Below are 14,282 nucleotides of genomic sequence, written 5' to 3'. Positions count from 1 at the left end.
TTTCCTTTACCCCGGCCTATTTTTCCTTTCCTTTCACTCCCTCATACCTGTGGCAAATACTAGTTTGGGCTGAAATAAATGGCCACTTAAACGTTGCATTGTGTTTCGCATTTATGTATATGACCTGCGTCAGTCACAATTTGAAGCAGTAATCTGTCTCACTTTTCACATACATTATGATCCAAGCATGTGAAAGACGGATCTGTGTTCCAATATTGCACGCCAAAAGATTTAACGGTGTTGAACGCCGTTGTCTGCATTTGAATATCAGTCTGTGCTTTTATTCTCGGAGAATCTCGCAGGTCGGAGCTCGTTCCTACCGCTGTGTTGTTTTGGCACATAAAAGCACACGTGCACAAGCAGACACTCATCCGCATGCAATTGCGTTGATGTGTTGATGATCTGAGGCAGAGATTTAAGCCAAAGGCAAGAGCAGCGAGATTAGAAGGAGAATCCTCTGGTAATTGCTGTGTGATCTTCCCCTGAATCAACATTTTACTTGGGCTGAGCAGCAGCCTCTTCTAACAGGCTAATAGATAGAGTGTGTGTGTGTGTGTGTGTGTGTGTGTGCGTGTGTGTGGTTGATTACCTGTATGAAAACACACAAATACGCTCTGGTGTCCAGTTTGCTTAAGGGCTGAATGACGATAACAGACTGTTGTGTTTGTCCAAAGGCTGTGGACGTTGTTAGAATCCACTACTGACACAAATGCGTGTATGTGTGTTTATTGTGACAGGTTTGTGTGTGTTTATTGTGACAGGTTTGTGTGTGTTTATTGTGACAGGTTTGTGTGTATGCTGTCACTTCAGAAGTAATTGTGATCGAGAGGCCAATCCACAGCACAACTTTGCATTTCCCCTCTTCCACACATATGCAGGTTCGCACACTAAAAGACATCCCCAGTCTCAAACATCCCCCCGCCCCTCCCTCCCAAACATACCAGTGCATCCTCAACTTCTCCTCACTCCCAATCCTTTCCACCCTATTTATTTGTGGATGCCTCCCTAATCTCTTCCCAGTGTACAGGTGGAGTATATCCGTCTCCCTGTGGCAACGTACCCTGTGACTCTGTAAACAAGTCTCAGTTTAAAATTCACCTCTTTTTAATCCCCGTCCCCCTAGTCGACTGCTGCCTCCCAAAGAAAAAAGGAAGAAATTAATCCGCCTTCGTCCAAGCGCGGAGCGTAAAAACCACCCCTCCCTCAAAATCCTGAGATCAGCCCATCTCAATCCACACCTGCTGGAAGAGTGTGCATACAAGGATCATCTGAACACGAGCATTCATATACAAACACAGATTTAGTCACACACCTGCATGTATGCAAGCTTACACACACCCGCAGCATGCATGCACCCGCACTAATCCCCGCCATGAGTCTTTTCCAACACCCCCAAAAACCTTGCTTCCCCCCCATTGAGGGTTATCACCCCTCCCTTTCTGTCTCTCCACATCGGGCTTTTGTCCCCATGGGTGCAAAACGACTGGGAAGAGCTCAGAGCATGTGTGCCAGTGATAGTGCTGCCACTTCTCCGGCGTCATGAGAGCTGAGCTGGGGCTCTTGCTCTGGGTCTGTTCTGTCAACAGACACAAAAACAACAACACCCCCCAACATTTCCACTGGGTAAGCTGTCGTCCAAACACTACATTTACAACTCATGTCTCCTCAATTTACCCATATTACTCTGTTGTAATGCCAAGATCAGAGACAATGTAGTTGTATCACTAACTTCTGCTACAACATCCCTCCCATAACGATCCAACTGACCACGGATAAAAGAATAGAGTTGTTTGACTGTAAGTGTGCGTTTGTATGTTTGTTTGAGAGGAGACACGATTGGTTGTCATTTAGAAGAGATTCCTGAGAATCTCTCCAGAACACATGATTTACAAGCTTGCTTTCTAATGTTGGACTCATGGCACAGACAATATTTAACGATATGTGGCCATGTTTTACCAAACCAGGTGATGAGGGGAACATTTGATATTTGCAAAGCACTGATTTCAAGCAGTCGTGGCAATATTCCCAGTTAAATATTTAGTTACCAATGCATTGGATTACATTAAAGGAATTCTATGATTTTATAGTTTATTATGGATGAGAGCTGCGTAAACATAGAGGATGGAGTAGCGCATCCGTTACCTAAGATATGACCATATATATAAATCAATGAATGTGTATTTTCCGATTTCATCTGTTTTAGGCATTTTTTTTATACTGAAGCTGCGATTCGTGCTGTTAAAACCAGATGTTATTTAAAATTAGTTTGGTTGTCGTTGTTTTTTAAAGATTTTTACACTTTCAATCACCCAATTCTCCGTTTACTACATTCCCTCCTCTAGCTAGCGCTCTCTTGGCCTTGGAAGAAGATTCCTCATTGGCTTCCCACCATGCTAACGTTGCTAAATGTTTATCCTCTAGTGGGAGGCACTACATTAGCTACTGCCTGATCCCACCAAACCCACAACATAGAGCCGTGGTCTCATCAGGGAGAAGTTCACTTTACCTTTAAACCATCTTCTTGCTGGTGCCCTACTCTCTGTGTCCTGCATAATCTCAGGCACTCATGGGTTTAAGCCCCTGTGGAGACTTTGCTCCAACACTGGATGTCCCACAAGGCAAACAGACTTTCAAGTTTCAGCTCAGCTTTCCTCTGTTGAGTGTACCCACTGAGCCCTCGACCTGAGGCTAAAGGCTAAGACGCAAAAATGTGGCTAACTTCTTACTCCAAACTCCCAGGGAGTCCGTCCTGTATTAGCTCTTCTTCAGCAGGAAGAGAGACCTACTCTCTCTTTAATGTCTATAAATCCACGACTTGATTTCAAAGGTATTTTTTTGTCTAATGCTTAGTAGATTAATAAACCAGCGGCGCAGGGGTTCTGAGGTCTGGAACTGTCTTTTATTCCAAAGGTACACGATGACTGGATGAAGTGTGCTTCATCTCTTCGGAGCTGCAGTCAAGGTGTGGTATTTAAACCTAGACCACATTTCTGCAATTGGGAGACTTAACAGCAAGAGGAGTGAAATCCTGAGTCCTGTCCTGGAAAATCCAATAAAACGCAGCTGGCAGGGATACAAATCTTATACCTAGCGATGTATGGAATTGTGAATTATCACGACAACCAAAACGGGACACAAATTCAGAAGACATAAGAAATTTAAACTGTAATTGGACACATTTATATATTTATTTTCTAATCTACTGGTTTCAGATGGCTGAATTTATTTTCAGTCATTCTAATAGGTGCTAAAATGTCTGTTTCCGAACCAGTCAGAACATTTTAGGCAGCAGTAAGAATGGCGATGTCATCTTCCTTCACCAAAGCCACAAACATGGCAAAGTATGGATGAGTTTTTCTAAGTCCTCTCACAGAAGCAACTCTTCATTTTGCCGTATTTCTTCAGTCGACTGCAGCGGTTTCTGGGATGACTGACATTGAACTGAACTGGGCGGATACCGCAGCGCTGATTGGGTCTCCTCCTTCATACCAGACTCATGACTTATACTTCACTGTCTTCTCTTTAAAGAAGAGGAAAGAAAAGGATCGAGGCGCAGATTATTACATTGTAGTGCATCGTAGCAGATAGGATTAAGGAAAAAGACATGGCTACGACATTACTTGAGTCTTTTCCAACACCAGACAGGAGAAGCATGTCTGCGGATCAGCGTGAAATAATGAGATATGAAAATGACTCGGGGGCACCGGAGGAGTGGAGGGGCCAGGGATTGTGGAGGAGGGTTTGTGTTTGATCCCATCTCTTTCCCTGCTCAGTCACTTCAATTATCTTCCTCTCCTATCACCTCATCTGTTGGGAATATAGGGAATAATTAAGTAAAAGCGTGAGCGCTGTGGTTATTGGTTTAAAATGGTGATTACTGCGCAGTGAGTGTGTATGAGAGGGTGGAGAGAGAGAGAGAGAGAGAGATTCGACTGGTGTTTGGGGGCATTTCAGACTACTGATACTCTTGATGTCTTCCTAGTCAGTGCAGCTCTGTACTTCCTGGTCGATGCAGGATAGTTAACCCCGTGACCACTGATTACTGTTGTAGAGGCGTGCGCTATGTGACCTCGCCCTCTGGCCACCTGTGCAGCGATTGCTTGTTCTTGAATGAAATAAAACGTGATAGAGTACCAACATGCTATCAGCATTCAGATTTGTACGCAGCGCTGTAACACTCAAAGGTCACTATTTTAACAAATGTGACATTTGGCGTGGTGCTTTATGCTTTATTTCTCATCACTGTTGGCTTGTTGGAGCTTGAATTGAAGCTGTAACAGTGTGGTGATGGTAACTAGATAATGCAAGTCGTTGAGCTCTAATTCAGGGGACTTGATTTGAGCACTTAGACAATAGTGTTTTTGTATGTTTTGCAATGATGTGATGTAATAAGTTGATAATGTTAAAGCCCTAATCAAAACCCACTTGATGTTATAAATGTAAAGTGAAGTGCAACTTCTTCAGAGCTGTATAATACCACTGAATGGATTTTCACCTTTGTCTCTTTGTCTCTTTGTCTCTTTGCCTCCAGAACCTTGACAACTACAAGCAGACGGCAGAGCAGTACAACGAGGCAGCAGCTAAAGCGGAGGCCCACATCCGGTAAATACTGTGAATTACTTTGCAACACCATTTTCTGTGGAATGAACCGTTCAGTGTACTCATTACGTTGTTGCTGCTTACTGCCTCAGTATGCTTTTTACGAGCCTATCATAGGCTTAAGCAGTTGAATGATTGAATGTGCCTGTAAATAACATATTAGTGCTAACCGTGCACATCTAAATTCAAGGCAGACATCGTATGAGAAATTAGGAGAAAAAAAAGCACAGCAAACCTCGGCACAGTGGAGGACAGAGAGAGACCAACCCTGACGAGCAGGATGTCCACACAATTATCACTTCTCGTCTCTCGTGTAATAATATTGTAACACAATTCTCACATCATTGTATCCGGGCTCACTAGACAAGTTAAATACTTCTGACATCCGTCACTGCTCACTTTTAATACTTGAGAAAATATACACTTTTAAAAATGTAGGATTTTGATTTATTGAGTCAAGTATTTCAAACAATGTGATAAACATATTTTTAAGTTTTCATCATGTGATTTTGTCATAACATGCATATTATAACAAAACGACCTAGATATTCAGGCGATAATTATTTATTTATATACTTTCATCTATTTCACCTGCTTCTGTTCGGTGGTCTCTCCAAGTATACCAATTATCTTCTCAGATAATAGAAGATATTAGATCGATTTTGACCCATTTTAACATGTTTTTTTGTTTTGGCATCATTTCTGAGAATGGCACTATAATAGCCTAATGGATAAAACAGAGCATTAACAATTGCTGCTTATGTTAGTTCTGTTAAGTCTTCTGCTTTCTTTATCTATTTTATGCTCTTTTTTTTAATTAGACACAGCAAAGAGAACTGAAATATACCAGAGTATCATTGTCTTGGTCGTTTCATTGTATTCTCTCTAGTGCTCGGAGAGACGACTTGAGTTGTGTGAAGCCGATTCGCTGCTTTGGAATATGCGTTCTCTGTTGTAATGAGCGCAGTATTTACATGTATATACACTGTGGTGGCATGTTGGGTATCTCTCCCCACTCTCCAATGTGTATTATGATATTAACATCCCCGCCTTTCTTATTATTTTCTACAATGATGCGTGTCAATATTCTCGTGTGTCCTGTCGCCACCAGCAGCTTGGTCATCATGGCGATAGATTATGGACGACTTGGCCTTTTTAAATGGCAGCAGTGCTCCTCTTCAGACTTCACCTGCCTGCTGTCAAAAAGCGTGTCAGAGTCATTTATTAGTGAATCGCCGCCACACTGGCGCTGCCGGAGCATGAGGGCCTTGCCAATTTACGCCCCTCTTTAACAGCCATTCTTACCTCTTTTTAGGAAGGCGACAGAGCAGAGGAGTCTCTGTGAATCCAATTTAGTCAGAAAGCCATTCATTTTCCCTCTTGACAATGATTATTGCAAAAATGATGAAAGATGGCTGATTAATTCAGATCTATCTCTTTTTTCATGTGATACTCACATGCTCATTCCTCACCTTTTAGTTCCCATTAACACATAAAGCCTTTGTTTTTGTTTTTTTACCCTACCGCTAACTATTAAAACCTGAATTTCAGTTCAAAAACCTGTAAAAGTTGCACAGTTATTGTAGTTAGCTATTTCCCCCTCTGCTGCCAGCAGCGTAGTATGTATCCAAGTCTAATGAGATTCACCAGGAACATAAAAAACACGACAGGAAAGTGAACAATCTCCCTGCTCAACAGTAATAATTTCATATTGGGGTTAATTAGAAAGTTTTGCATTGATATTGTAATAGCAGTATCTGAAAAGATAGCAGCACAGAGGCCGAAATTCTTTCTCAACAAACTCTCTGCACACAAGGTGGGAAATGAAAGAAAGTCAGCAGTATAGTGTCACTTCACAGTTGTGCAGCATGAGTTTGTTACTTTGCATTATTAGGCTTTGTTAAGGCGCTGTACCTTGAAAAAGCAACATTCTGTTCCTCACTTAAGTCGCATGGCATCCCTCACTTTATTATTTAAACTCGCATACAAAGGAAGTATACCAAACAAAGCTGTCCTAGGAGTAAATGTGTGAATGTTACTCGTACGTCAGTATTGTACTGTAGCAGCGCGCAGACTCGTGCTTTCCTGGAAGCAGCCAGAGGAAACAGACGCTTGGTGCTTTTTGCTCGCTTTGCATTGTATGATGGGCAGTGACCTCATCCCGCCGTCTCCTTCCACCTGGTCCGTTGAATTTAACAGCATGCAATTCAAGTCCCGAATTTTGTCCAAATGATTACATTCGCTAGGATTTTGCTATTGTCCATCGCTGCATGGAAGAGGTTAGAAGATCAGTTCTGCACGAGTTTGCCAAAAGAAGCACATTTTGTCCTGCCACAATGTGCCGCTCATTATTTTTGCGCACGCACAACACTCCTCTCCCCCTTTTTTCCGTTTTTCTATCTCTGCCACACACGCAGGCACACTTTGTATTCAAGCAGCCACGTGCTCGTCATGTTCTGTCAGCATTTGGGCAGCGTTTCATTGTGCCGTGGTCACGCTGTCATTTCACACTACACTGACCACTCCGTAATTATTCTATTTACCCACCGCTGTAGGGGGGGGGAGAACACAGTCCAACAGACTATGTCTTTTTCTTCTGTCTTTGTATTCCTCTCTGTCTCCACTTGTGAATCTCTCTCTTATCGTCTCATTTTCTTAATTATACAATATTTTTTCGATCTCACTCACAGTTGTTCTTCCTCTGCCCGCGCTTGTATTTTTCTCTTTTATTTATTGTCCTCAGCATCTTTTTCTAGGAACTTCTATCCTCTTCTGTCTTCATATCTTCTGTAGGTATGAGAATGAAGAGTAGTGATTTCAAAGGCAGGTGACTCGTTATTCTTCCCTCTTCTTCCTCTAGTTTGGTTGAATTAATAACAACAGCAGAATGATGGGTTCCTAAATAAGGAGTGAAAAAGTCCGGACTCTATAATCCTGTAATTATGAAGAGATCATTTAAGAGTGAAATGCTGAAAGAAAGAAATAGAATATGCATATTTTAAGGAATGAAATGAAATAGATTGTTTTTGAGATCAGACTCAGCCACAGCACATTATTCAGTGGTGGGGGAGGGGATGGGTGGGTTTCTGTATGCAGTGGTTAAGGTCAGCAGATTCACCACGAGGAAAATCAGAGGTAGACATGTATTTCATCATTTATTGTTTATTTGATAGGGACACATATATAATACACAGAGTTGCACAACAATTATTCAATGCAATGTATCACAGCATTTATAGCTGCTGCCAATTCCCAGTTTCCCTAGAAGCGTCTTTCAGGTACATCGCTTTTCAATCAGGGACACCACCGTCACAAACTCCTTCTAGTCATTTCCACTTGTATATTGACAGTTGCGGTGGTCCCACTTTGCCCGCTAATTCCTAGCTGTGATTCCGAACCGCTTCCGAATAGTTTGAGTGCAAAAGTTGAAGCTAAAAGCTGCCTCTCACACCTGAGGAGGGCACTGTGTTGATTGCAGGGTGGAAGGAAGCCTCTCGGGTTATTGCCTCCCTTTTCCTACCCTGGACAGGTCACACTCTCTCGAACATTATCCTCGAGTGGGGACACGCTGAGCGGTAAAATGTTATTTAGTGCTATTTTCTACTTTCCTTGCCCAACTGCATGGGGGCATTTTAGAAAGGTTTATCCATTAGCCTTGCCTCGGGGTATCAGACTACCCAGATTCCACAAAAACACCTCACCCAAGAGACCCACAACATTACAGCTTAGCTTACCTTAGAATCTAAAAAATACATTAATCCTCTTAAAAAAAACTTGTTACCCTCAAAGTGTTAGCAAAGACAGAACCTAAGGGAACCTCAGGTGGATGTGTCTGTGAGGATTCACCGTGAAGAAACTGCTGACAGTTTGTGGTTAAAAGCCTTCTTTCATGTGGGTTTGTGATATCTACTTTATTCTGTATGTGTGTGTGTGTGTGTGTGTAGCGTGTCCAATTAGTGAAACAGACAGGTAGCGAACTGTAAGGATCTCTGTGGCCCACAAGGTAGAAGACTCCGAGTCATTACAAGAGACAAGACCTGTCTGCACTGTGTGGTGCAGCAAAGATTTAGCATTAAGACAGAAGGCTGCAGTCACTTACACACTCACACTGCCTCTCTTTGACTGCCTCTGTACAGTATATATATATATATATATATATATATATATATATATATATATATATATATATATATATAGAAACACCTACACACACAAACAATCCTGCAAAAGAACCACAGACAGCTCAGAGTTGTTCTGTGCAGTTACAGTAGATATATGTGAGAAGACAAGCAAGTGTAAATTCACATGTTACAATTTTCACTGCTGCATCAATTAACAGATTTTCATCCCGTCACAGTTTAGAGACGGGAAGCATGGGAATCAAACCGTGGACATTGCGTTCATACCACCTTTTAAGATGCTAAATGCAAGCTTTAGAGCATTATCAATGTAATAATAGATACATATTGGCACAGAGGACAAGAATAACAGGACCTCTCATATATAGTAACACAAAGGGACAGCACATTTGAAATACAGCAGAATACCTAACACTCACTGAGCCGAGCAGTGTGACATGCAGCAGGTTGTACATAATACAGTTTCCTTGCTGAGAGCCAGAGTAAGAGATTACTAATAACTGAAGTTGTTATTAAAAGAAAAGGGCTTTCAAAATAAAAGACACAAAACCGGAGTTGAACTAGTTGATGATAGAAAAGGCTAGCGATGGAAGGTGGTGGCAACAAAACGCTCCAGAGAGTGCGTCTCACCCCACATCGCCCGCAACTCGAGTGATTCGTCCAACCGTGAGGTCTGCTGATTGAAAAGCTATCAGCGGTGAGATGTAACACACGTGCACATGTGCCCCTTATCTTGTTCCCGCGTGTCACCTGTTTTAATGGAACACTCTCCTTATCCCCTCCCATCGCTTCCTCCCTATACTCCCGCAAAGTGAGTTTGGTGGGGATCAATCAGCTGGGCTAACAGAGAGACAATTGTTCTATACGTTCCTACGTTCCTATCTCCCTTCAGCACTTCAGCTGTCAGCAGATACGCACAGAGTTCTGTCTGTCGTCAGCTCGCGGCTTGTAGTTGTTTTTGATTGCTGTTCCTATTTGAGACGTACGCGTTTTGGTGGATTTAAGATTTCCCTTTGTGAGGGTCTTTTAGGGTGTTGCCAGATTATGAGCTTATGATTTAGTATGTTGGATCCCTGAAGGTATGATAAGTGATTATTAGGACGACCAAAATAATCTTCTGAGTTCCGTCAGTCCTCAGACGGACCTTTAACGGGCTTTATGATCCATCTGTAGTTCTCATTGGCTGTGATCGTGACAGTAAGAGTTCTGCCAGTTGAAATGTGATGTTATGGATGTTATCCTTGTGGTAGCATCATAAAAGCTTTACAAAGCCTCTAACAATAGCCGATGCATGCTCTGTTATTCTTCTTGATCTCACCCCGGTAATGACATGAAATCCAAAAGTACAATGCCATGGCTGCTGCTTTAAAAGGACCCAAATCCTTGTCATCATGCATTAATAACTGTTCACACCACACACACACACACACACTAAGACACAGAGAGAATAATAAAACGCTACACCCGTACGATTTCTCCTTTTCCTTCTTATTGCTTTATTCCCTAATGTCACGCTTTGCAGCAACTCACAACTTGAGCTCTCTTCATGAAAACCACACACTGCCAAGGTGAGACAAAATAAAAAATAATGAAATAGAATTTTAACCTAATCTTTCTGCCCCGACTCGTGCACGTATTTATGCAAAACCTCACAGGCAGAAAGAAATGACAGCATTGTTTTGCTTCTTCTCCCTGCAAAAGTTGGCTATCAAACTAGCTGGGGCGGCTAATGTTGTTTCTAATAAGAGCTCACCTTTAATTTCAGTCAAACGAAGCAGTTGGTGGAGATTAGCGGAGGCAATTTTCTGCTTCAGATTCCATTATTAAAACACTCCTGGTATCAGAAAGTTTCTCTTGTTGAATTGAGAATCGTTTTTTTTCTTTCCTATTTGAGCTGGAGTTAATACCTTTGGGCTATTGTTGCGGTTATCTCCTACTCTTAGCGAGTGGTTCAGAATGCCGACCAGCTGTCACAGTGCAGGCAAACATCAGCCGGTCGTAGAATTGTAATCATGTCATTGAAACTCTTGCCAACGGATTTTAAAGTGACCAACACAACAACTCCCGTCTCCATTTATTTAGTGCAACAATACAAATTCTTTGTCCTCAAGAGCTGACCGTGGCAAATCCTCTGTTTTCAAACTCATATTCATCATAATAATGAAGTATTTTAATGATAGCTCCAGCCAACACACCTCAGAAGTGTCCAGCTTGCTTTAATATGATTGAAACTGTGTTTGTTGCTCTTATTAACGTCAGCTAGTGAATTATACAGACCACGATAACACCTCGTCAGAGTCCCAACTACATGATCTGTTGGCCAAACGTTACGCAATGTGCACCAATATTCAACTGTCCTCCTGAGCACAGAGGGGCGGGGCAACGGTAAAATGCAGATTGTGATGGTTGCCATGGGTTCCTGTTTGTCTACGCTTGCGAGCTGCAACGGTTATTTATCATTGAATAAGTTGCTGTCACGTCTCTCTCTCTCTCTCTCTCTCTCTCTCTCTCTCTCTCTCTCTCTCTCTCTCTCTCTCTCTCTCTCTCTCTCTCTCTCTCTCAGGTTGCATTCACTTCTCTATTCATGAATATTCTCTCTGCCAGTGATTTATTTAATCCTGTCGCTCTGCCCTTCACTGCACACACACACACACACATACACACATTCAGACTACACGATACACATACCAATGCGGAGGAATTTCTCCCCCCAGTCCTCCGTGTGTACAGTTAATCTCACACACGTGCAGCGTATTTACGAGGCACAGTTCAAACGCACGCACACATAATTATTGTGTGCGTTTGTCAGTGAAGGCAGAGATACTGAGCTCATTCGTATGTGCATGATTCTGTAATTGCTTTGAGGGATGGCATGAGGGCAGTGTGTGTGTGTGTGTTTGTTATGTGTGTGTGTGTTTGTTATATGTGTGTGTTTGTTTGTTATATGTGTGTGTGCGCATGATTGCGTATGTGAATGTCAGGTGGTCAGCTGCCCAAAATAAATCGGCATGCCCCATCACGTTAAAGGAGGCCACGCCTCTCCTCGTCACATTGAACTCTAATTCTCCCTCTTTCCCTCTTTTTCAGTCTTGTCTAGTGTTACACATAGCGTGCACACAGAGGGAGAGGACCTCTATTCTATTCTAGTTGAGGTGAAGTTCATTATTGACCTCGGTAACAGCAGTTGACAAAACAATCTCAACTTAATAAAAGTTGTCACGAATGAGAATTAATTTAGATGTTCTATAATTCCATGAAAGTTGGGCAAAAGCAAAAAAAGATCATGTGTGATTTATGATCTACTTAATGGACTCACCGTGTTCTATTCAATTATATTTGTTCAGTTATATCCTGTTTTTTTCCTATTCTATCCTGTTGTGTTGTATTGTGTTTTGTGCTATTATATTCTGGTCTATTCTGTTATATTATCTTCTATTTTGTTATGTTCCATATACTCTATTCTGTTCTGTTCTATTCTGTTGCTAGTGGACTGAGTGCGCATATGAGAGGTTGTACAAGATGCAGTACTGTGAATGACAAGGTGTGTGTGTGTGTGTGTGTGTGTGTGCGCGTGTGTGTGCGCGCGCGTACATATCCATATCCCAATCCTTCCCGTTACGAGTTCTGTCACAACAGCAGGTAAATTACTACAAGCAACAGAGCACTCAAGGATTACCCTCATGTAGGATTAGCATTCACTACCTGTGTGTGTGTGTGTGTGTGTACTGATTGTGTGCTTTTGTCTACACCCACATGTACTGTATGTGTTAGTCAGATAAAAAGAAAAGAGAAAGTTTGACTTTGACTCGTAAGCTGCTTTGTCGATGCATAATTCATCTTTCTCCACAGGCTGCACCTTGAAGCCTTTGAAACTATCTCAGCTTCTCCAACTGTGACTAAAACAAACCGTAAACACTCAAGTATTCTTATTTTATTTTGCTCTTCATGAGATTTAATGACATCACACAGACGGTGCTGCTCATACTGTGGTGGAGTAGGTAACGTTAAGTCACACAGACCTATTTTCTGACATTTCTTATTTGCACAAACCTGACGTTTTAAAATACAGTAAAAATGACTTATTTGTTATTGGTACCCCATCTTTATCTTTTCATCATTGCCATAGACTGAAACATGCTTACAAACAATAGTGCTCAATATCTGACAATAAGTAAACGGTGGATAATACGAATCAATCAGTGATCTTTGTGGATGTGTTTTGTCAATACTGAGCAATTTCATGCAATCCAATCAACCGTCAGAGATGCACAACATGATAATTGTAGCCAGGAGGTTTGAGCACACACGGTGAATGAAGGCGTTGTCGGCGTTCTCGTCCCACTGACTCTCCTCTCTGTTTCCTCGTAGCCCTCGGCAGACTGCGTCTGTGTGCGGTGAGCTGCAGGCCCGGGTGCTCCAGTGCTACAGAGACAATCCGCAGCAGACCCTGCGCTGCTCCAGCCTGGCCAGACAGTACATGACCTGTGTCCAGCAATGCAAGAAGGTGGGCGAGGGTTACACACTGTGTGTGGGTGTGGGGGAGCGTTGGTGTACTAATCTGCTGTATATGTGTGTGTGAATGTTTGTGTGTGTGTGTGACGGGTAACTCCACACATCTGTACTTTTAATCAATTTCCCACTCCCATTGTTTAGTTATTACCATAATCACTCCTTCCTCATTCCCTTTGAGTAACACACTTGGCCAGAGTACTTGGAGTAGCTCCTTTTCAGATAATATTTTTTTAATTAGTTTCCCTTTCTAAAAACAATAAAAGAGGATATCAGGTAATTAGTGAGACCTGGAAGGAGCTTGGCAGTGACAGTGACGGTGGAACAAAAAGGTGAAGGGACCAATAATCCTTTCAGTCCTGATACGGGATCAGTTCATTTCTGAGAGCTGTAATCTGCATGTTGGGTTACTTCCACACTTCAGATAGGACGCTAAATCAATGACACATGCTTATTGAGCGGATTTATAAGTCACCCCGGCGTGCGCCGTGTTTTGGAACTTTCTGATAGGAAGATTACACCGTTATTAGTGTATTCAAAATCAGTTTGGGCATTCAGCTCTTTGAAATGCATTCTGCTTTCTGCTGATACTTTCGCGAATACTGTTCAGACCCGACGCTTATCTACTAAGTGCTTATTTTACCCAATTTCTCCATCAAAAAAAAACAATAATGACTGGATGCAATTTGCACATTATTATCGCGACAAAATGCACTGATACTGCTCCAAAGTAGATAAAAGGAACAAAAACAACAATTGGTGAATTTGGCAGTTTAAACGGTCGATAAAAGCGAGGCAAAGGCTCACAATAAAAGCAATCAGACTTTTTTAAACTGGTTCAAAAGATCCATTTGCTAGTGGGATGGTGCTCTTTGAGGGGAAAACTGTGTATTTGTACGTGGGTTTTGTGAGCATGTGTTGTATAAATTCAGATTGTAAGTGTCAAGAGTAAAGTGCAGAGTAAAGGCAAGCAGTTTTTCTTTTGAGGCACTTGTTTAATACAGATTCAATCAGGCATATCCTTGACAGAGTGAG

The 14,282-nt window shown here is 42.0% G+C and overlaps 1 protein-coding gene across 5 annotated transcripts in view; it reads left to right on the top strand.

The window, feature by feature from the left end:
- chchd6b (coiled-coil-helix-coiled-coil-helix domain containing 6b) overlaps positions 1 to 14,282 on the top strand; it is a 46,103-nt gene that overhangs the window by 17,389 nt on the left and 14,432 nt on the right. For all 5 annotated transcript variants that reach the window (XM_076096228.1, XM_076096229.1, XM_076096227.1 and 2 more), the window contains 2 exons: positions 4,532 to 4,602; positions 13,107 to 13,242. In XM_076096228.1, the coding sequence (XP_075952343.1) occupies positions 4,532 to 4,602; positions 13,107 to 13,242 (207 nt within the window). The remainder of the gene's footprint in view (positions 1 to 4,531; positions 4,603 to 13,106; positions 13,243 to 14,282) is intronic.

The sequence above is a fragment of the Anarhichas minor genome, unplaced genomic scaffold, assembly GCF_050575085.1.
Source record: "Anarhichas minor isolate MPS153535 unplaced genomic scaffold, ASM5057508v1 ptg000021l, whole genome shotgun sequence".
NCBI lineage: Eukaryota > Metazoa > Chordata > Actinopteri > Perciformes > Anarhichadidae > Anarhichas > Anarhichas minor.
This window is presented reverse-complemented; position numbering and strand designations above follow the sequence as displayed.